The 23,727-nt window shown below is 47.6% G+C and overlaps 1 protein-coding gene across 1 annotated transcript in view; it reads left to right on the plus strand.

The window, feature by feature from the left end:
* The first annotated feature begins 4,180 nt into the window (after positions 1 to 4,180).
* LOC142578214 (uncharacterized) overlaps positions 4,181 to 23,727 on the plus strand; it is a 50,824-nt gene continuing 31,277 nt past the window's right edge. Inside the window, exons 1-4 of the mRNA XM_075687617.1 lie at positions 4,181 to 4,343; positions 5,126 to 6,023; positions 8,363 to 8,669; positions 19,290 to 19,417. Coding sequence (XP_075543732.1) covers positions 5,137 to 6,023; positions 8,363 to 8,669; positions 19,290 to 19,417 — 1,322 coding nt within the window. The 5' untranslated portion in view covers positions 4,181 to 4,343; positions 5,126 to 5,136. The remainder of the gene's footprint in view (positions 4,344 to 5,125; positions 6,024 to 8,362; positions 8,670 to 19,289; positions 19,418 to 23,727) is intronic.

Raw genomic sequence — 23,727 nt, forward strand, 5'->3', positions numbered from 1 at the left:
GATCGACGTGAAGTTAACCAGAGACGTTACTGTGAACAAAGGAAATTAATGCTTTCGAAAAGAAAATTTGTTAAACTTCGGTCTGGGTGGGAATGGAACCCGGCCCTCCGGGGTACGAGGCGAGCACGGTTCCCCGGAACCACGGAGGCTCCACGGATCTGGTTGAGTAAACGTTTGCCTAGTGCGTGCTTCACTGCACATGTAACGCCTCACGCGGGCAAGCGAGGGCGTTATGATTGGCCCTTACCTAGGCGCAGCTAGATCGCAGCTAGAACGCCGCGAAAAAAAAAAAACACATTTTACCAAAGGGACTAGAATGTTTTCGCATTACCGCACACGTAAGCAGTTTTGAATGTCTCTGCTGAATTCTTTAATCCACTTTTCGACATTTTTGGGGAGCAACGCTTCTACTTAACTCACCTCCTAGTTTTTTTTTTTTTTTTTTGGATCGTTGTGTAAGCGTGGTCTAGCTACCTTTCGACATATACTTAGTAGTAAGCTACAAGAATTGGAGCGACATTAAAGGGCCTCTCTAAGGAATTCAAATCCCCGAGCGCCAAAGGAACCAGCGAAAGCTAGCCCTAAAACAACAATGACACAATGACTACAAGTTCAGAAGTCGCAGACCCTCTACTTAATTTGTGGGGGCGACAGTTTCTTTTTCATTTTGGGGCTCCTTCTGCCAGGGAACAAGATTATGGTACACATGATGTCGATACCTGCGTGAGCGCAATGAAAACTGCTTAAAGTACCCTTAACAGGCTATCGCTGTAAAGAAAAATGAAAAGAAGCAAACCTTGACTATAGACTTTTGTTGAAGCGCTTAAGATCACTAGCGAAGGTGTGGAAGAGGAAGTGAGGATGCTGGTGAGTTATATCTGTTATTTTCTGCCTTTTCTTTCCCGCGTCGTAAAATGTGCTGCAGTCTGTCTTTCGAATTGCCGGTTACTTGATTGTGAAGGGGAAGGAGGTGGGAGAGGAAGGGGGAGGTAGAGAGGGGCCTCGTCAAAACATGGAAGTTTGAAGATCGGTTTTATATTGCTAAACTGCTCGAGGATGGCTACTTTGTGATGACGGTTCGAAGTGTGAAAGTCAATCAATGGTGTGATCATCTGCGTTAAAAAAGATTGGATGACCATTTTACGAAAAAAAAAAAGAAAAGAACTAGTGCCCTTCCCCTCTGTGAAGAAGGATGACCAGCGAAGCTGTGTATATGGGCCCCTTAATGGTGAACTGCACCTTCGCCGCGGGTCGGCACGGAGTTTCACTGTCTTCTGGATCGGCCCACGTATGAGGAGTGCTTAACGCCTGCTTCACCTCCGCCGCGGGTCGGCCCGGCATCGCACCATCTTGGGGATTTTGTGTCCACATTTTGATCAGGGGGGAACTAGCCTTTAACAGCTTCGCTGTAATAACAGTCTCAGAAGAAACCGGGTGCCTTATTTACTTTTTCAGACTCATAGAAGCGACAAGACAAGCGCTGTTTAATGAATTCTCAAGTTATTGAACTCAGCACTGTTGAAGATCTCGCGATGGGGACAGAACACTGCAGCCAGAGCGAGGGTGACGTCACATGTGCCTGGGTCGGCCTGTCGGGCCATGCTTTGCTTTGATAATCTCATCACGTAGATCTCAGTAGCGCAACATTTTTCCCCCCTGAATTTTGCACTGCAAGATGGTTCATTCAATAAGGCAGCATGATGAAGAAGTACAGGTGCTGTGCAGTGGAGTGTGTTAACAAGTAAACTAAGCATTATTTTTCACAATTTGTCCTAATAAGCAGGGCTGTAGAATTTCAACTGGGCGTTTGACAAATTCGATCAGGTTGCCACCGAAGTAAAAAAAAAAAACGCCGACGCTGACAAATGCACGTCTCACCCCTTAAAATATATGAATCACCGGGATTCGCCGGCAGCACAACCAACTTGTGTCTAAATGCCATGACCGACAGTTACCGCATGTGCACCTGGAACGACACAGTCGCGATAGTTTGCTACGGCTGTATAAACGTGAAGACCAACTCACGTTTAGCTTTTCCGCCGCCAGGCGAAGCGTCACTTAGCAGCGTCATTCAGCGTTAAAGCAGAGCACGGAGGCGAGCCGAAAAAAAAGAAGAAGTCGGAGGCTACACGTGCAAGGTTTTGGCGTCGGCGTTAATGCCGGTGTCGGCTCGCGCGCTCCCACTCGGCGTTGCTCTGCGTCGACGTGCATAAATTCGATAGCCAAATTCGAATTCGAATCTTCTTCATCGCCGTTGAAACCAACGCTTCTAGAGTGTCCGAAACAGAGTAAATTAGAGCTGCCTCTAATTGACGCCTCAGAAGGGCTCGCACAATTCTCCGTTTCGTCGGACGACACGGCGATTGGGGCCTGCAGCAACGTGTACCACCTATCTTCCGCGTCACGCCAACCGCCGGCAAATAGCGGCAAAACAGAAATGAGGACTGCACCGAAAGCCAGACGCGTCTACAAGGGTGATGAACGCCTCAAAAACTACTCGCCCTCGGCAGCCGTTGCGAAGAGTGGGCGTCTACTCACATATGTTTAACTAATAAAGCGTGGGTGTGAGCAAATAATAATAATAACAATTATAATGTTTGCGACACATTTGTGCACCAACAGAGAGCGAAGTACGCAACGAAGCACACGGAAGACAGTTTCGATAGTCCCGTGTGAAGTCGGGGCACCATGGCCGCCGCTCATCGGGTTATCTGAGTTGACATTAAATTAAAAAAAAAGTTTCAGTAGGCTCAGATATCTGCTTTAAAAGAACATCATTGTGTTTTTTGACATGCGCAAGCACACGACACGTGCGCCAGTTCATAATGTTTACAATGTCACCGGACATTTCCTTTAAGGCAGTGCAAATACAGATGTTTTTGAGGTAGATATAGACTAAATAACTCCTCGAATGTTGTCAAATAGCGAATATTATTATTTTTTTCTAAGGCAAGGTTAATGAAAAATTCGGAGTAATAATGTTTGCAATGATGACTCGCTTACTACCTGTACTGATCAGTACTCGTAACACGCTTCACAAGGACAGGCCTTGCCATCTGTACAGTTTCTAAATAAGCAACAAATCATCACGATTTGAAGCCGCCGTAGAGCACTGTCCTCGTAAAGCATTGCTGCAGAACTGTCTGCTATTTATCTTACATAGCTTTCACTTGGAAAGGACGACGAGGATGCTGGTGGTAAGCTACGGGCGGACTTGGCAGGACCCACAATATGACACATATACCCGCGCCGTCTGAGCTAGCACACCAGACTTGTATTAATAAATCTTTTGCATCACAGCAGTTGCAGAAATGTCAGCGGTTCTGACGGTACGGATGCAGTTGCACTTTTTCCAACTCCGCGGTATGTCACAAATCTAGCGTTGTGAATAAGCGCGAAACGTTTTCTTTTATTTTGATTATTATTATTTTTTTTGTTATGCACCAGCACGTTGTATAAGTGTGACATAAAGCATCTAGGATACTCACGGCTAAAAAAATTTTTTTGTGCACGTGCCACATTCAAACATATAAAACGTTGTGAAATTTCTCAAACTCCAAGACGTATTCTTCCATCGCGTGCCTTTGCAGCGTGCAATGTTGCGCGCGATACGAGGAACTCAAGAGTACGTGTCATGAGTCAGCAGTCTAGGAGCGCGTATACATCAAGCCGGCATCAAGTCCCTTCACCAGATCAGGCTTCAAAAAAATAAGAGTAATAAATAATGAACAAACAAAATTTTAAAAAAGTTTCAATGCGTTCAACCACCTCATTAAACCGGACACTCGGGGGCGAGAAACGTGATAAGGAAGCGCGAAAGGAAACACTATAGGTCGTTCTGAAGTCAGCAGCAAAACACTCCGAAGAGGCACATCCGAGAAAAAAGAAAAAGAAAATACTGCCGCGAAGAACTGGCGCCTAGCACAAGGGCAAGGAAACGGCCCGAGGCATCGAAGGACCTTGACTTTCTTTTTCCTTTTTTTTCTTAATCTCTTCGCAACGCTTCGCTGAAACAAAACTCTGTCTAATCATAGCCCGAGCAAGCGTAATAAGAAACAAATGGAGACGACACGCTGTCGCCTGGGGTCGCCAGATTAGACGCTATTTTGAAGACATTCGAGAGAGAGAGAGAGAGAGAGTGTCGCGAAGGGTTTGCAAGTCGCCCCCTGACCGTCTAGACGCGACGAATCGAGCGTCCCGATATAAGCAACGCCTGGAACCGGCTCTGCGCACACGTGGCGTATACGAGTCAGGCGGTGGAGAAGTGCGACCAATTTTCATATCTTTGCGGGCCTTCGGCAGTTCGTAAACAGACCACCACCGAGAGCGGAGCGGCTGCTCAGGTACGCACTGAGACCCACTGCTATTTTGTGATGAAAGCTTAAGAAATGTGCGGTCGTAATTAGCGTAGAAGTATCGCGTTGTTTATGCGACAGAGGCACAGGGAAAAAGAACGTTATAAACAACGGGTACGAAAACACTCGCGATGGCTTGTAGATATTGTGGTCAGAGGAAGGCGTCGTTAGGTTTGTCTTCTTCGAAACCGTGCCACCAAACCCCAGCGCGATATAAATTAAGAATGTGCTAATAAGGGGCGGGAGGAGGGGCGCGGCAAAGCGATGATGTTGACGATGGTGGAACGCTTGGCGCGAGCCTAATGTCAGCTACCATAGTTTTCGGCCACTGCGCTATTATCTGTGAACAATATGCCCATTTATCCTGGCTGTAATCTTTGTTTCTGTCACAATGGTAAATAGTATATTTATCAATTATAGATAAACTCATCAAAATTCTTTAAAAAATGCATGCGTGTATTTTCTTTGCACTCGAAGGATTTTAAGGTAAATCAGATTAAATACCCGTGCTATAGAATGGCGTCGTGTTCCTCTGACGTCACAGGCATTCCCCTCACCTACTATTTCAAGGTAGTGGTGGTTACATCTCAGCTTAAGTCACTGCACTATGGTACATCATAAATTCGAAATCCAGTCTGTAACGGTAATCCTTAGACATTTTCGATTATCAGTTAATTAACGAAGTGCTTCTTGCCTCCGTGCGTGACTAAATGCGGCGGGGCCCCCTGTAGCGGCCCATCATTTCATTCGTGCTGTTGCTGTGCATGCAGTTTGAAGCATCATGAAGCCACTGGCAACGCTGGCCACTATCCTGGCGGTGAGCTGCTTCCAGCTCTCTCTCGGCCAGACGGAGAAGGAACAGAAGCTCATTGCAGCGAACAATGAATTCGCCATTCAGCTGCTCAAGGTGCTTCCTAGCCCACCGGACGACAACGTCTTCTTCTCGCCGTACAGCCTCTCGACAGCCCTCGGCATGGCCTTCATCGGGGCCCGAGGTGCCACGCTGCAGGAGCTCGCCCAAGCGCTCGGATACAGCGCGGCCTCGCTCACCGAGAGCGACGTTCAGGAGGGTTTCTCCCACCAAAACTCCAGGCTGCAGGCGCACGCCCGGCAAGCCGGCCTCGAAGTGGCCAATAGCGCAGCGGTCCAGGAGGGCTTCAAGGTCCTCGACAGTTACTACGATACCTTGAATCGCACCTTCAACGCACACCTCTTTAACGTTGACTTCCAGCACAACGGTCAGCAGGCGGTGGACACCATCAACGAATGGGTCAAGCAGGCGACGCACAACAAGATCGACAAGCTGTTCGGCGCACCGCTGGACACCGACACGCGACTGGTGCTCATGAACGCGATACTCTTCAAGGGATTTTGGGAACGCGAGTTCGAGCCAAGCCAGACGACTAAGCACGTCTTCTACAACGGCGGCATCCAGGGCACTCAGGTGGACACCATGTTCTTGCGGCACACGACCAACCGCGGCTTCTCGGAGCCGCTGCAGTCGAAAGTACTGGAGCTTCTGTACCGTGACAGCGATTACAGCATGGTCATCGTACTTCCCGAGGTGCGGGACGGCGTGGAAGCTGTGAAGCAGGTTCTCACTATGGAGAAGCTCAACGCAGCCATTGCGTCGCTGAGGAGCCTCCCGGTGGCCATTTCCCTTCCTAAGTGAGTGCCACCTTGAAGTACATTTTACTCGTCATCTTTAGAGACTCGGAACAAGTGGAATTTAAAGTAGTTGCAATTAAGTAATTACAATTTGGCTGCAATTTACAGGCCAGTGAAGTCTCGAATACGTCGAAGTCATATTAATTTCTCCTTTCTTCCGTGAGGTAAACAGGTGGCACACCTGAGAAACGACCAAGTACTTGCATTATTTATCGACAAAACAAAAGAAAGTAAAAACGGACTCGGCAAATTCACTGCCCACATTCAGGCACATGTGTCCAGCTTCTGACCTGACGCGGCACCGCTGTGCCCGAAATTGGCAGCGCGTGCGCTCCTCGGCAACGCGCGTGAACAGACCTTGGCTGGACGCAACGGGATAAAGCAAACACTGATACAGCCACGCATCTGTTATCCTTAAAAAATGGCTTTATATTTTCGCGGATTCCTCTACACTGAACGGCGACAGCATGCTTTAGTTGCTCATTCAAACCGCCGCAGCGCCTTCTGCTCAACGCTGGGGAGGTATTCTGTAAGAGTTCACCTAGTGGACATGTCCATTTCGTCTGCTGTTGAAGTTCTGATTGGCTGGGCTGCGCGGCGCGTCCGCAGCTGACAGGCGGCACAGCCAATCACCACTTCAGCAACAGACGAAATAGACATGTCGACTAGGTGGACTTTTACAGAATACTTCCCCTGGTTTCCCATACGCAGCACAGAAACTGTGAAACACTGTGAAACACGAGCCACGTATGCGTATATATCAAGGTATTATCCATAGGTTAAGGTGATGTGAATGAAAGAGGGAATACACTATGTTGAAGAAGGCTCGATGTACACATGCCTGATAGTTTGACAGAGCGACAGCTTCCCAATATCTGCTTAGTTGCAAGGTAGCGCTCGCTACCTTGCGACAAAGTCGTACTAAAACCATGACATGATTATGGGGCGCGTCGTAGCAGGGACTCCGGATTTATTTTGATCACCTGGAGTTCTCTAACGTGCAGCCAACGTACGGTAAACGGGAGTTATCGCATTTTTGCCACCATCGAAATGAGGGCGCCGCGGCCGGGATTCGATCCCGCGCCCTCGGGCTGATCAGCCTAACGTCAAAACCACTACGCCACCACGGTGGTCGTTGTTTCGTCCAGCTCTCTCTCCTGTGTATTGGGCTGTATTCTTCCTTGACGAAGCAAAACCACTGTGCGCGTGAACCTAGCTGACTCCAGGACTTCAAGTTAGCCTCCCATTGATTTCGCAATACCTTAAATTTCTGGAAAGGTAAGTGAACTGCCGTTCTCCTCCTCGGTAGATTCCTAGCACCAGGGTTCACCGGCATAATACGACGTCAGCCACGACTATACACTAATTATCAGTACTGCTACTCACGTTCTCCGCTTCCCTTTCGGCGAATACTACACATACCGCAGTTGAAAGTGCATGTAGGGCAGAAATCGTACACAGACCTTACAGCAAAGCTGACTTGAGCATGCTGGTAAACTTCTAGCTATAAGCAAAAAAAAAAAAAGAAGGGACACCTTGAATCAATATATTAATGTTGTCTTAAAAAACTGCTACATGTATATTAAAGTCAACAATCCGTTCTGCTAGAAAGTAACGTAAAGGCCAGAGCGAGGTGTTTACGCAGCTTTCTGTATAGCCTTATTCGTGTTACGTTGTGCTAATAACGAATTGGCTCCACCCGCCCCCGAGTTATCGTTAGAAATGCAGGCTTCGATACTAACAATCACGAAAAGGAGTAAGTTCATGAATCGAATCTCTCGCACAACCATGACAGTGAGCGAGCTATGGACGTTGCTGTAGCCAACGTTTCGACTCGACTACTGTGGGTCATTTCTGTAGAAGCATGTGACATGACAGTGCGAGAAACAAGCAAAAAACAGAAACAAGAAAACAAGAAGAAGCGCTGTGTAAAGGCGTTACTGTAAAATCGCCTCGAGCCAGAATAACCTATAACAAGCCTCTAAGTCACCATGCGCGCGCTATATAGCAACCACGTACATCAGCTACATCATCTAACTTGTGCCAAGCCTTAAATAATACACGTGTGCGCTACTAGAATGCAAGCATTTTTTCTGGCGCTCACTGCGCTCTGGAGCCACGCAAGGTATATTTTACTACACGCTTAGGCCAGTACGAATAATTAAGCAATCCTCAACACATTCTTTTAAACGCAACACTTAATGCAGGAATTGCAGAGCCTATTGAGAAATATCCAAATATTTTTTTTTCCCCGTGAAGATGGCTGCTGCGGTTTTGATCTTTTCCCCGATTCAAGCAAAGTGCGCGGCATTCCAAGCCTCTTTTTATTCCCGCCGCAGGTTCAAGCTGGACAAATTCAACCCGCTGAAAAGCAACTTGACCCACTTGGGCTTGGGGAAGATATTCGGCGACGCGGACTTGTCGGGCATCACGGGCGACCGCCAGCTAGTCGTGTCCGACGTGCTCCAGCGCGCTGTGGTCGACGTCAACGAGGAGGGCACCGAGGCGGCGGCGGTCTCCGGCGTCGTCGGCGTCAACCGCATTGGTATCGAGCCATTCCCCTTCACGGCTGACCATCCGTTCATGTTCTTCATCCGCGACCGCAAGACCAACGAGATCTTCTTCGCCGGACAAGTGAACAAGCTCTGAGCAGAAGGCATGACTGCCGTACATTATCATCCAAAACCTGTGGAAGTTTCGTACAAATATGCGTGTTTTTCTTGCGGCTTGTGGCAAGTTGAGCAATCGTGGCATTAGTGTCAAATGAAATTACGTTCCTTTCACATAATAAAGAAACAACTCCGAAGAGTGTGGGGACTTGCTTAGGTAAAGGCGGCGAGCGGGAGGGAGTCTGCTCTACAACCGCGCTAGACAGGCAGTCCGGAATTACCCATCCTAGTCAATGTGAATTCTAAGCTGTTAGAAAGACTGCTCCTGTGAAAAAAAAAAAAGGCGCTGCGCTTGCAAATGATCTGCAAACGATAAAAGTGCCTTCGAGTAAGAGAAACAAAGTGCAATCGGATACAGTTTAAGAATCCAGTATGAGCTCCGCCCATAATTCGGCACCGCACTTCTAATCCACGCCTCCGTGCTCCAAAACATTGTTCCCGAGAGACAGCGACATGGAAAGGACTCCGGCTCCACCGTGATGTCACGGGAATGAGCGAACGTAATTGGCTGGCGGATCTATACAAGCTCTCCGAACTAAATAGAGGTATATTTTCCACTGCATTTTAGGCTAACACTGTCTACGGCCGTCATACCGGTGATCGTTGCCGTCTTCAAGCTTCGACGCAGTAGAATGACCATGTACAGCAAGGCAAACAAGGGGATGAGGCGTGTCATAGGCATCCGAGATAAGAAGCGCCATGGGGACGAAAACCGTACGAAACAATCGGTACACTTAAACATTGAGAAACACTGATAAACCACATTTTTCTTCCTGCTTTACAGATAACACTTTATCTGGAACATTCGTATTTGGAGCATTAATGCACACAGACACACACACACACAGAGAGAGAGAGAGAGAGAGAGAGGAACGAAGTGAGAAAGGCAAGGAGATTAACCGGAAGAGATTCTGGTTTGCTACCCAGCGCTGGGGGAAGGGTAAGTGGAAATGAAAGACAGAAAGAATAGCGTGGAAATAAAGCAGACACAAAAACAATCGAGGAGGTGGAGATCGTCCGTAAGAACTACAGTCTATCTAATATGCCATCAGAACGCAAAAACTTCAAAAGTCCATTGACCGATATGTGGCGTGACCACTGTATAGGCAGGTGCTCCAGGACTGTATGCTCCAAAAGAGGCCGGCCGTCAAGACGGGCTGGCGCGGTAGCCAGTAACTGCCCGTGCGCGTTGTATCGGGGACAACGGCAAAAACGTGTTCAATAGTTTCCTCGCTGCCGCAATGCGTGTTCCGGATCACTGAATGCGCATGTAATATTAACGGAGATAAAGTCGAAATTGGTCACTGTAATAGTTTTCCACGCCGCCTAATGCTAAAGTGACACGTTTTTGCCGTTTGATCGTACTTCTAACAACAGGAGACGCCAATTCCAGTGAGCACCCTTCCCGTACAAGCTAAAGAAGGCGTATAAAGAGGAAAGCTCACATTAGCAATACTTAAATCCATCGCTTGACTGAAAAAGAAGAAAAGAAAACTTTAGCAGGCCCCCCAGGGCAATATACAGAAGCCGCAAACTACTATTCGCGTAGTGCGCGCCGATGGACGCACCACTGGTGGCAGCCTTGCGCAAAACACTCGGGAAAGGAGCCAACCGTGCGCCGCAGTTTGCTGCGTCGCTGATCGTGCTTCTCTACCTTATTCACGTTTTCAGAGGAAAATAAGCAACACCCTTCGCATGCGTGGGACGGCCAAAGCTTCAAGGAATGTCGAAGAGTAATTGTTGCACGGTGGGGGCCTCAAATACCGGCAAAAACGTGCCGGCGATACGGTTCTAATCATTCCCCGCAAAGCCTCATCAGCAGGAGCAACGGTAGCAATGGATCGCCGCCGTTCGGTGGGAAATTTTCTGTTCTCATCCTTTGCTTTGTCGTGTCGATGTTTTGCCCAATCGATACTATTTAGACGGGTAAGCGACCGAGTTCGTCTGCAGTGCAGCACGCGGTTCAAAGGCATTTCGCTAAAGTTCTGAATGCCGTTTGCCGCTTCTTAACCGCGTTGCGCTAGCTAGGCAGCACGACTGCAGGGGCACATTGTGTAGTATGTTAAAGCTACTGAAACTTGCAAGAACTGAAATTGTTGGTATTATGCGGCCCGCTAAATCAGTAAATCCCCGCTCCAGCTGTCGCGCACTTCATGTTTCTGCATCTATGTTATGCATGGCTTCGCGCATGTTGAACTGTTGCTAGTTGCTTCATGCATAACTGCTCATTTTTTTTTTTTTGAGGTGCGAGGTTTTCACCCTGCCTCGGTCTTTAATTGTCTAAATCGCACTGTGTCTTATCGGAATGATACCAAGCAAGTGCTTTTTTAACAGCTTTATGTTATCGCCCGAAGGCATTTTAGATATTGTGGTTTTTTTGGGAAATGCGTTTAGAGAATAGGTAGTTCATGGCGAGAATCGCTAATAGTTGCTGCATATTGCATTTTTGTTCCATTTTCGCTCAAAAGTTCGCGTCACGTTTGGAAAGTCATCAAACCTCGATGCTGTCTGAGCAGACTTACCACGCCGAGTGATTTGTTTGTTTCACAACATAGTCCCTTTTTGCATGTTAATTTTGTACTCAACTGAATTCTTTCTTATTATGCTTATACGCCGTAGAAGACTAAACCCGGTCTTGCCGCCAGCGCTCATCTAATTTGACTGGCGCTGCTCTACCTCTAAATATATAATGTCGCATCTCTCTCTAGTAACATTAAAAAAAAAAGTACTGAAAGGTTGGTCAGACTTTAGCTTTGCACGTTTCCCAGCAGCTTCCTTGGGGAATTTAAAATTGCAAAAACTGCAGCGGGAACGGCAGTTCATCGGTGTATGCAGCAGAATTGCATCGGCGGTACAACGCTATAACAAGCGCTTTTATTACCCGTGCGCTTGGTGACTTCGTTGACTTGTGTACGCGTTTCCATCAATCAATTCGCAATTATTCTTCTTGAGGCGGCTTTTACTGCACTTATTCCGCGATGTCACATGTATTCATCGGCAGAAAAATCACAACGGCATATGCAGAGATTGCACCGTGCGGATTTGTTTGTCATATAAGACCGCACTAACGACGGGTGCTTATTATTGAGGTACAGGAGCAGCATTACGGCAAGGTGGAATTGAAAAAAAAAATTTAGCGGCTAGTTAACATGAGCTCTACTTCATGTAAATGGGGTTCACGGCGTTTGTCTGCTGGACGCACGTGGCACGTATGTGGACCAGGTTGTCCCAAACACCGGTAACATCGTGTTCATACCCGCTCCCATAGAGGCCAACGTCTTCCCTAAAGCTGTCACCGCAGAAGAAGCAGTCTGGCACCCGAACAAAGCAGAAATCGCAGCCGCGAACATCAGCCATTCTTGCTGCTGTCGTCTGATACTGATCCCGAGGGTACTGTTAAAAGCGCATGCTAGGTGGCTTCCAGTGACGCCTCTATAGGCGGTGCACTAAGCGTGTACAGAATCTCAAAAAATTCGTTTCTTTAACCTCCCTGCCTTTCCTTCCTGCATTCTCTCGATTCCCAAAACATCGTGTGAACAACTTCAGATAACCATTTGCCGGCGTATTGTCGGTCGACTATAGTTTGATAAGGGTGCTGAGCGCAGAAAAAATAAAATTATTAGCATTAAGTACAAAAGAAAAGAAAGAAGAACGCAATCGCGTCAGGTAGCATGATTTCTTATGCTCTGTAGATGTGTAAGAAATGTGGGGGAGGGAGAAGGGGAGAGGAAATATAAATCCAAATCCGCTCATATTACAGTAGGACCTTATTCAGATTTACGATTTTCTTTTCTTTTTTTTTCTTTTTTGCTTTATATAAATTTCGAAGTTCGAAATCCCCGAGCAAAAACTACCAAGCATTAGAGAGTGCTAAATAAATTGCTACAATACTTTTTCTACCGACCAATTACGATTTCGTTTCCCAGCATGTGTATGTATCTTTAGGTCACGATGCAGAAGGTTGGGCCACGTGGGAGCGGAACAGCGAGACCTTTTGGAAATCACGGCGGCTAGTTCAGTAGTCTGATGCTACTCGTTGCGTGCCCCGATTGTTGTTGTTGTTGTTGTTGTTGTTGTTGTTGTTGTTGTTGTTGTTGTTGTTGTTGTTGTTGTTGTTGTTGTTGTTGTTGTTGTTGTTGTTGTTGTTGTTGTTGTTGTTGTTGTTGTTGTTGTTGTTGTTGGGAGTTTTACGTCCCAAGGCATCGTAGTTGGGGGGATAGGAAGGTAGGGCTAAGCACAAATCCTGACAACTTATATGGGGCGCTTTATCGTGCACCAAAAGTAACAAAAGTTGCACGAAAGTTATCGGATTCCGCCCGCATCGAAATACCACCAACGCTGCTGAGAATCGAATCAGCAACTTCGTGTTCAACGGAACAGCGCCATAGCCAAAAAGGCATAGCAGCGGCTTCTTTCTTTCTACGCGATGGCGCCAGTGCCATATGGCTGCTTCAGTAAAATTAGTTCAAAGAAAAACAAACGAGCACATCGGCTCAAATTTTGTGATAACTGGGGAACGCTGCTGCATTTGAACCGTGTCGCCAAAAAAGAAGGCTGCTAAGACTTTTATAAACGCGTTATTCTCATTTTTTCTCTGACCAATCTCATTATGTTAAAAATATTATGCAGAAACCACCAACGACGATTGTCAATGTAAGCGAATAACCGAACGCTTCTGGAAAAGTATTCGCTTTATTAAAGGGACAATGTGCATGAAGGCGGATATCTGTTGCAGTGAGAATCGATATTTATGTAGCCTTTGTGGTTTTCTTCCTTAACTGCGTAGACAAAAAAGCCGTTAACTGGGAGATAGATCTGCAGCGGTATGTATAGTATAGACACAGCGCGCCAAAACATCATCTAAACAAGCCCTCAAAGAAGTTCGGCGATGAATGCGGCCTGCAGTAGGTTTTCGCCAAAGCAGCTGCCCTTTGAATCGGCTCCTTTGTATAGGCGGTGAAAGTCCAACCACCACCAACTTCCGACCGCCTACCAACACGAAAACGGGCTAAAGAGCCAAAGAAAGCTATTCGCATGGAAAGACGCAGAGTTAGCTTCCGTAACTCAATACCGCACAAAGCAGTTATAGTACGACAGCGACGACACGATTACGACGACAAAACTATGGCAATGACGCAGCGTGAGCTATACACCTGCGGCTACGCATTTAGGTATGTACGCTGCCTAGCCTTACATTCAGAGCTAGAGTAGACAGACAGGTAAACGGCTAAGCGCCCGGCATATCGAAGTTGCCCACCGCGTCGCCGAGGCGACGTCAGACTTCACGTATCTGCATCATCACCTTGAAACTGCGCTCTTATCAGCAGACTGTTCTAGCTTTTGCAGAACAGCCCTTCTTGGATTCCGATTTGCTCTGAGTAGCGGCCATCCAGGGCCGGCTGCCGTGGAAACCTCGCAAGTGCTAGGATATCCCCGCGATTTCCGTGTGGATTCATCATGGTCCGCCTGACGTCCCGCTGTGCCGGCAGTTGTTAATCTGTACCCCCCCCCCCCCCCCTATTTTCGAGGGTTGTGAGATCTGCTCACCCCTCCTGCGTGCTCGATCCACCTTGCCGGAAACGCTGCAATAATTCATCCGCGTTTCCTGTCGTCTCTTTGCAAAGAGTCCTCTTTCCCTCCTCGAGCTATCAAGACGTGTGAGCGAACCTACGAAGAGAATTATTAGACCTCACCGCAGCTTTTGTCGGTTTATCGAGGGCGCTGTCCTTGCACGTGGTTCGCGCCTACTCATAGGGTTTTTCACTATTTGGGCTACACACGAACGCGATATAGCGTTACGATGCGCCGTTCGCGTGCGCCTTCTCGTGATCACCCCGAAACTGCAATGACGCCGTCATTGCACCGGCTAATCACGAACTACGTCAGTTATTTACAAGCCCGCTGCCCCATACATGACGCCACGCTATCCTCGAGTGCTTGCGTGCCTCGTACCTATTGCACGCCTCGAATCTCCAGCCTCGCCGCCTGCATGCGCGTTCTTGTAGGATCGCGCTGCCGTGGAGTCATTAAAGCGGCACTAACAAAGCTCTTGCGCTGTCCTTGAGAGCCGTCAGAAAAATTTCGTCACCTCGTTAGGCGATCGGCCGGATGCCGTCTCATCGCATGGTCATCGTTACGGCCTACGCATGCGGGTTCACTCTGTATAGCAAGAGGTAGCCCTCCAGCGAGGCGGAATTCCCACTGCTTCCACTCCACAACTCTGCGCGTATTCCTACAATCTGTACTGCTTTGTGAACCGCGTACGTATTCTTCGAATAATTTGCCTCCGTGAGAAGTATGCACTGTTGCGAAATTCTTCATCGGTAACTGTTACCCGTGACTGTGAAATGAGAAGGACAATGAACCTCTGCACAGCTCTGGACAGTTCAGGGCAGAGTGACCGAGTGATCAAAGACCGCGTACCATAATATTATAAATTTTCCTAATAAGTACTATTTCTAAACTTATTGTTTTAAAGCTATGAAAAATAGTTAACTGAGCCCCCTTTTTGCTTACCAACTTGTCGACAGTTACGTTACACCGACTGCATACGTAGTGCGATATTCTTGTCGAGGTCACTAGTCAGTTGACCTTGGGGAGTTCAATGCCGAAGTCGGAATACCACATACCATCCATGTCTTCCAGCCCTGCAACCTGTCCCCACCTCTTCTCTTGCAAGGACACTGAAGAAAAAATTATTTGGGTTGCATTAGTATGTTACGCTTACACTAAAAGGACAGAAAAATAAGCGACTCGTATACCGTCAGAAGAGGCTTGCTAAGCCAGAAAAGACGCGAAAACGAAAGACAGGTGGCGGCGCCACCTTGAAATTTCCGCACTAGCTCACCGTGACGTCATAGATTTTGAACGCGACTGCTCGAGCCTAGTTACTCTTTTATCGGTGAAAGGTAGATTGCACATCGTATTCTAAACTGAATGACCAAAGACTGAATTTTGGAAGTTTCAAGCACTTCTGCTGAGCCACAACTTGTGGAATCCAAAAAAGAAGGTACTTTGAAATTCGTGACGTTACCCTGACGTACCCGTGCAGGAGTTTCGCCACTAAGTTTAGAAAATGGAATTTTGACCTTTATTATCTGCTCGAGTAATCAACTTTCTACGGCCATATTGAGAAAAATGAAGTTTTGAAAGAATATATTATTCCTCTGAATTGATTTATTGCTTGTACATATAGGGTTCCTTTAACTCCCTTTCGACTACGACGAGCACTTGCAGGAGCTAAGCAACGGCAACGAAATGCACTGCCGCTCAAAAGGGGGAATATAGCGATGGGCAGCATACTGCTGTTGTGGCGGGGGACAATGCAAATCATGCAAACACCTTGAAAGTTGGTTAGAATTACATTTTTTATTTGTTACTCCTTTTTTACGTGCACAATACATTCGGCAAAATAAAGAGAGAGAGAAATGTGGTGGAAAAGGCAGGGAGGTTAACCGGAAGAGATCCTGCGTTGCTAGCTTGCACTGGAAGAAGGGGAGTTGAAAGACGGGATGAATAGAGGATAGATAAAGCAAATACACGAAAAAAAATGTAGGAGGGGGCGAACGTCCGTCATTACTATAGTCCCACTAATAGGCCACTCGAACGCAAAGATTTCAAGAGTGCCTTGACTGACTTGTGGTGTAATTATTGTATAGGTAAGCGTTCCAGGACCTGACTTGCAGCGCGTGCACACACAGAGGGACAACAAGAACGACGAAGTGAAGGCTTCCAACTGATCTTTATTTTGAGTAGCACGCATATATACCAAGACACCTAAGACAAAAGCGCCTCCCCCCCCTCCCCCACCAAAGCACAAAACCGGCATGAGCACGCCTTTGCGTATGCATGCGCTGTACGTCATGTTTGCAATGGATTACCAACTAGCCCCTACCCAAACTCTGTTCCAGGACCGCCTGCTTAGAAAGCGGCCAGTCGTCAAGACGGCCTAGTGCGATTGCGAGTGACTGCCTGTGTGCGCTGTACTGGGGACAATGGCAAACAACGTGTTCAGCAGTTTCCTCGCTGCCTCAGTAGTCACACGCAACACTATCTCCTCTTTTGAAACAGAATGCAAAAAAAAAATTAAAGCGATGCCAAGCCACACGCGGCAAAGTATATTGTTGTCTAGGGTCAGGATAGTCACCACGGTGGAGGACGAAGTCGAAGACAGGGGCCCAGTAGATGCAGACGTGTGTGCTGGAATCTAGGTGTGCTCCACAACGATTGTGTGGCATCATTCGCAAGCACTCCAAGTTTCGCTGTTGCACCTGCTTTTAATTGACAGTGGGATTGGATGCGGCACGCCATCTTCGCGAGCAGATCGAGCAGCTTCGTTGCCCATTACGCCACAGTGGCTAGGGAGCCACTGAAATGTGACATCGTGTCCTTGCTCGACGAGGCGATGAGGGAGCTCTCAGATTTCTGGAACTATAGTATATAGCAACTGTACTATATAAGCAATACATATAGAGCTGCCTTAAATTCACTAAAAACACTCCATTTTGGAGGTGGTTTCTCACGAATTATGCGCAGTGCGCTACGAAGAGCAGCAAGCTCCGCAGCTATCGATGCCTGCAAACATCATTACGTAATCAGTCAAGGAGTATTCTTATAGGTATAATTGTCTGTGACCGAGGGACTTATATGGATCCGCAATAGGTCTTCTTTTCTACCCATATAAGTTTTCCTTTCATCAGGTATCGCAACTTTTTTTCCTCATCATGACACGCGACCAGACACTTTCTCGTTGAACTCTCGATCACCTGAAAACTTATTGTACTTCCTTTTAATTGAGGAGAGACCGTAATGCGGTATTGCCGTATTGCATGTTAGTAGTCTAGCTTGCACTATTGTTGTACGGAACACATCCGCACTGGAACACTCTGCGGAGGCCGCCAAACTAAAGCTTCTTAGTTTTGTCATATCGAACGCTTGGGACATAGAATGCCTATTAATGGGAGGGATACTCGTGTTTCGTGTTACAAGAACTGCTCCGCCGGGATGCATGCCTCTATCCAACAGCCATACCGCTCGAGACTATTTGTGTATTAAATTCAGCCACTGCGGACCAGCTGCTCTCATCAGCGGCACACAGGAGCGAGATCTCGAAACACGGCTACTTTTCGAGATTTGAATGACTCGCGCTGCTCGTGGCAGCTGATCGTTGCGCATGCCTCAATCTCCATCCTCCTTTCCTTCCGGAAATGAAGTTGTTTTCGCTGTCGACGGATGGCGTTAGTCGTCCACATGTTTATTTATCTCAATGACGCAAGAGGAAATCGCCACAGAGGGCGTCGAAGCAAACCTGACCTTATGCCTTCATTTACTTCAGCTCAATTTGTCTGGTGGTGGTCAATATGTATTATTCATTTATTTATTTACTTACAAACGCGTACTCCCTGAGGCGCTGAAGTGGTGTGGCCGAGTTACATTTAGTTCTTTATTCGATTGATGCTATGCGTTATTTCAACGCTTATGTAACGTCGCCTTCCGGTAGTTAGGCCTTAGCGAGACACTAACAAAACCTTTTGGTGAACCGAGTTTGAAGTTAGAAGTTCATTGATCTGGCCAGTGAATATGGGGAGAGTCGAGCTGCATAAGCAGCTTGACCATAAACCCCTATTACATAGGTAGCATTAGGCCAACTAGCTCGTTTGTTCATCTTGCGGCAACTTATCTTAGTAACAATATATTATTACATATCTTACGTAATATTTACATAGCTGTCCTGAGCGCAGGTGCTTTAGAACTGCTTGATTCGTGTTCCTACTCAACCCGGAAAAAATTTATATTGGCCCTTCCCCCAATAGGTGGCCAATAAAGATGACTAAATTTCTACAGAAATGCAGTTGTTTAACAGAAATACAATATGTTACGATAAAATATAAACACGGCTGGCACATACATCTGGCGTGAGCAAAGAGTATCGTTACTTTCTTTCTTTCTTTAAATTCCGTAAACATTCAAAAAAGAAAAAAAAACTTCGCTGCCTAGCTCAATAAACTTTCGCATGAAATCAAATGAAACGAAGCGGCTAAAGAGGTCCTAATAGACGCTTGCTGATAGTTCACATGGGCAGGCCTCTTAATTATCTTTATCAAAGGTCAGCGGTAATCATGTGAATGTTCTGCAAATGATACGTGTTGGGTAAAGGACAAGTGAAGCGCATAATTCTGAAGCACCCGCTATATTGATTTTCACGTGACCATCTTTTTTTTTGGACGCACAAAGTCTATATAAATATACACAGAGGCGGTTCTCCATCAATGCTTCGACAATGATGAGCCCACACCTATAAGGGTACGGTCCTGCATCTAATTTACAACCTTGGGGGCCACTATATTAGTCGACAGCGGAGGGACACCTTTGGAGGGCAGCTTCAATGGCGTCAACAGCCGTTTACTGGGAGAGAGAGAGAGTAAAACATCTTTATTAATAATATTTGAATGGCGAGAGCAGTGTGGGAGGAACCCTCAGTCCAGGGTCCCTAAGATGATTCCGGCGATGTTTCGAGCCCGTTGTATCACAGCTCGGGAGATTTTCGTGTACAACCGCATACGTGCGCCGCACCTTTGGTGTGCTGTTTGTTACACAGCTGCCAGGAGGCACCTACGGCGCACGCAAACAGGACGGTGCAGCGAAGGGCACGAGGGTGAAAGTGGAAACGCAAGCCGAGCGAAACGACCTTCGAGGTTGGATTCTGGGCGCCTTCACCGCAGGAAGGTCGGGATGAGATTCGCCGCTTCCGAGGCTGACCCACACGCACTTTCGAGAGTGCGCAGCCGCCGGCCTTGCCGCCGCCACTCCCCACCACGTCATATATAACTCCCATGCTTTACCTGCTGAGAACGCACGAATTGCTGCACGCCACGTCTCAGTTTACAAACATTCTACCCTGTCTAAGCTCTGCCAACACAACCTGCATGGCGCTATGACTCTCCTCCTCCTCCTCCTTCTCCTCCTTCTGCTACTACTACTACTACTACTATACTACTACTACTACTAGCAGGTATGAACTCTGCACAGCTCTAAATCAGTTGGAAAGAAAGCCATTCACCCCGAGCAAGATCTTGAGACCATGGCCTCGCATATCGCAGCAACATAAGGCCTGCTATTTCTGAAGGTTACCGGATTGAGTGACCCTCTGTGTTATAGACCAGAGAACTGTTACTACGTCGGCGATATCCACGGTGGACCTTCTCTTCTTCTATTAATCTCCACTCATATGCAGTAATATGCATATGACTGCATAGTCATATGCAGTCATATATTCCTTCACGTAAGGAATATATGACTGCAAATAAAAGGAGGAACTTGAGAAGGGCGACGCGAGCGAGTAACATATTTGCCAAATAGAATATTGCAGATTTCGGCCAATGGTTGTTGTAAGCATACATAAAAAGCACAGGATAATCTGCTCAGCGCTCGTGTTTTCTCACTATATTTTACGTCCTTGTTTCGAAGTGCGCTGCCATACTCCATCATGGCTAACTGACTAGCCAACCAGAACCCCTTAAGGATAATCTTGACCGTAAAAAACAAATTCAGTCGGCGGTAACTCTGATGTCGTGTGTACCTTACGCGCTTAGGCGGATACATATAGCAGCGCAGTTTTCGTGGAGAGACGAAAAGGAATGACGGATTGTGACGTTCCAAAGCAACACAGGAAGCTGTGTTGCTTTGTTACCGGGTTAATTTTGACCACTTTAAATTCTGCTATGCTCATCACCGAAAGCACGATACCCCAGCGGTTTTGCATTTCGCTCCCATCCAAACGCGGCCGCCGCCCCCAGATGGACATCGAACCTTTAACCTCATGCTCAGCAGCAGAAACCAATAGCCGTTTAGGTTCTGCGGTGGCAAAGAGACCATGGTTGTGGCAATATGCGTTACACGTTTCTGATCGAAAGACCACCTGAGGCCACTGAGCTTCTGAAACGCTGCACCCACCTAGCGATTCCGCTATGTTCTGTTTCCGGGATGTTTAGCTGTTCTAAACATTGGGATGCCCTCAGTGGTGTCTTCACGGAGAGCAACGAATGAAGAAGTGCCCACTGTTCTAGAATGCCTGCCGCACAACAGGCGGGCTACTTTCACTCTTTCGACCTTCGACTCTCGTCGTTTCGTTTAAGCACTTACGGCAAGACATCTACAGGAGGAAGCAGTGGGCCCGCACGTGCCCCTGTCCGGTATACTTATGCTAACTGGGATGTTTCTGGCACGCCTTGATGGAGGGCTGAGGCTGGCCGCGGGGGCTACTAGAACGGTCCGTGCTTTCGCTGCGTAGATATGTCGCTTTACCTTGCAAGTGTTTCAAGAGCGGCGCTTTTTCTTAAGCGCAGCAACCTCTTCGCATCGCAAAAATGAGAATGCACGTTAGTGCATTCTCATTTCACAATTCTCACAAGAGGTTAAAAACTTTTTATTTTTTTGTGCATGCCGCGTATGTAGTAGAGGAAACAGCTGTTAGTTTTTATAGCTACCTGAATTGTGTGAGACCATTTATTTTTTGAACAGAGAAAAACGGAGTAGCCGAAGTATCTTCTAATTCGGTCACTTCGCGACAGTATATACGTAATGAAAGGTGTTTCATGCATGTATAGCTTGGGTACGTAGCATCACTAATGAAAGAGGACAGTGTATCTGAACTAGTAGCTTTCGTCTCTGCATATTTTGCGCTTCAACCACAGAAGCCAGTATTCGGAAACTGCGAAACAATTGAATAAGTTCAGAATATTGTGGCATTTGTGTTGTTTGTAAAACAGTACAGGTACTATTCTGTTCTGTTCAGAATAGGCGCCAAGGGAAGGGAAGCGCAATAGACAACGGCACAAGATTTGCTGAGGTGATGAAATTATGCAATCTGAAGGCGCAAGTCGGAATAAGCTAGTGCAAGACAGGCGTAAATGGAGATCGCTGGTAGAGACCTTCGTCCTGCAGTGGACATAAAAATAGGCTGCTGCTGGTGATGATAGGGGCTATTAGGAATAATATCATACGGCACAGCTGGCGATCCATTGTGGGAATAGTCGCACCAATAACCACGCATACAACAGGCTTTTAACAGAACCTGACAAGTTTTCAACAATATTTGTTAGGTACAGACAACTGAAGCATCCATTGTTACAACACGTCGTCCGAAAAATTCAACGGTTTTGATGTTCATGCGCTTGCCACCTAATACTAGATTCTGGAATGTCACTACTGTTACGTTGTGGGTAGAGTCCCGTCTTTGAAAAGAATGCGCATCCGTCGGTGATAGAGCACCAGACGGTGTTTACTTTCGACAAAAAAAAAAGCGTTGGTGAGCGCGGCATGCGCGTCAGGAAGCATACCACCGGTCCTTGCGCAGTAGCCGGATGTTCGGGGCCGCGGAGAATTCTCGGAACACGATTAAGGTGTTTCGCCTCCCGTTACAGACGCGATGGTGGTTCCTCCAGCTAAGGAGCGGCAGTGCGTCGCTTGTACACAACACGTTCCTCCCTTCTGTTGCGTTTCGCCTGCGACACGTGGTTTTGCCGGCGCGACTGCGGCGGGGCGGCAGACATTTTGGCCCGATCGTCGTCGCCGCAACACTCATCGCCAGGTGTTTCCAGGCGCGACTGCGGCGATGCGACCGCATAGGGATCATCCTCGCATTCCAGTCATTGTGCCCGAAACAGGCGATGCCAAAGCAGGGACCATCCTCTCATTCCAGTCATTGTGCCCGAAACAGGCGATGCCAAAGCAGGGACCATCCTCTCATTACAGTCATTGTGCCCGACCGGCAGCGCTACAACAGGGTGCTACGAGATCGTGCTCGACAGGGTGCTACGAGATCGTGCTCGTCATGGTGCTACGGCATCGCTACGACAGTGTGCGTCACCATTAGCCCATTGTACATTCACGTGCTCGTCTTTTGAGGGGTTCCTTCTTGCCCTCAACTGCGAGAGTATAAAAACAGCTGCCCCCGGACGCCAAAAGGAGGGCTCCGATTTCTTCTGTTGGGTGAAGTGCTCTCCCGTCTCTCTACTTCGGTCAAACCTGACCGCCAACTCTTTGCGATGTTAAAATAAACAAGTTGTTTTGTTGTTACCAGTCGACTCATGCTTTGCCGGGACCTTCGGATGCTTCCAGTTGTACCCCAGGCCGCCAGGCCAACGCTACCCTTGGGGCTTGCGACCCAGGTACAACCACGGGCGTCAGCGCCGAGTTCCCCACAGATCGTACCAGCAGTCTGATCCCAAACATCTGGTGGCAGCGGTGGGATCGCCTCCGACTTCAAACAACTGTCTGCCAGCGGTGAGATCGCGACAACGGAGGCCAGCAGCGAAGAGATGCAGTTGACGGTATGCTGAGCAGCTCAACGACGATCCGGGAGCAGTGCAACGAGCCCTGTGTGACGACTGGTTGCCTGCAGCGGAACGACTGCGCGGAATTCCTGCCTGCGAGGTTTGGTGAGTGCGGGACTTTCTTCTTCTGAGCTTTGCCAGGCTTTTGTTAGTGTCAGAAACAGAGCTGGTAATTGTGGTTGTCGTTGCTGCCGGGTTAGTTTGCGGCAAGACAATAGTAAGCAGTAGAGAAAGCAGCATTCAGAGCAGCCATGGATTTGAAGTCGTTGCGCAAACCGAAATTGTTGGAGCTTGCAAGAGAGTTGGGTCTGGATGTCTCAGACAAACTAAGAAAACCTGAACTGCTAAAGGCTATTCTTGAGTTAGAGGCTGAGGATGACGAGCTGTCGGAATGCCTTGAGACTATTGAGGAGAGGTCAAAAAGACAGGAGCGCGAACTTAAAGAACAGAAAGAAAAAGAAGAGCGTGAACTTAAAGAACAGAAAGAAAAAGAAGAGCGCGAACACGCTTTGGAAATGAAGCGTCTCGAGGTAGAGATGGAACGCGCTCGTAATGGAAGTCAGGCACACGGTGCAGGAGAACGCGTATTGTTCAAAATGACTGACCTGATGCGGCCGTTTAAGCTTGGAGAGGACATTGGTTTGTTCCTGGTTAACTTTGAGCGAACGTGCGAGAAGCAGGGGTTCTCTCGGGAAACGTGGC

This window comes from Dermacentor variabilis, chromosome 4 (genome assembly GCF_050947875.1).
Source record: "Dermacentor variabilis isolate Ectoservices chromosome 4, ASM5094787v1, whole genome shotgun sequence".
NCBI lineage: Eukaryota > Metazoa > Arthropoda > Arachnida > Ixodida > Ixodidae > Dermacentor > Dermacentor variabilis.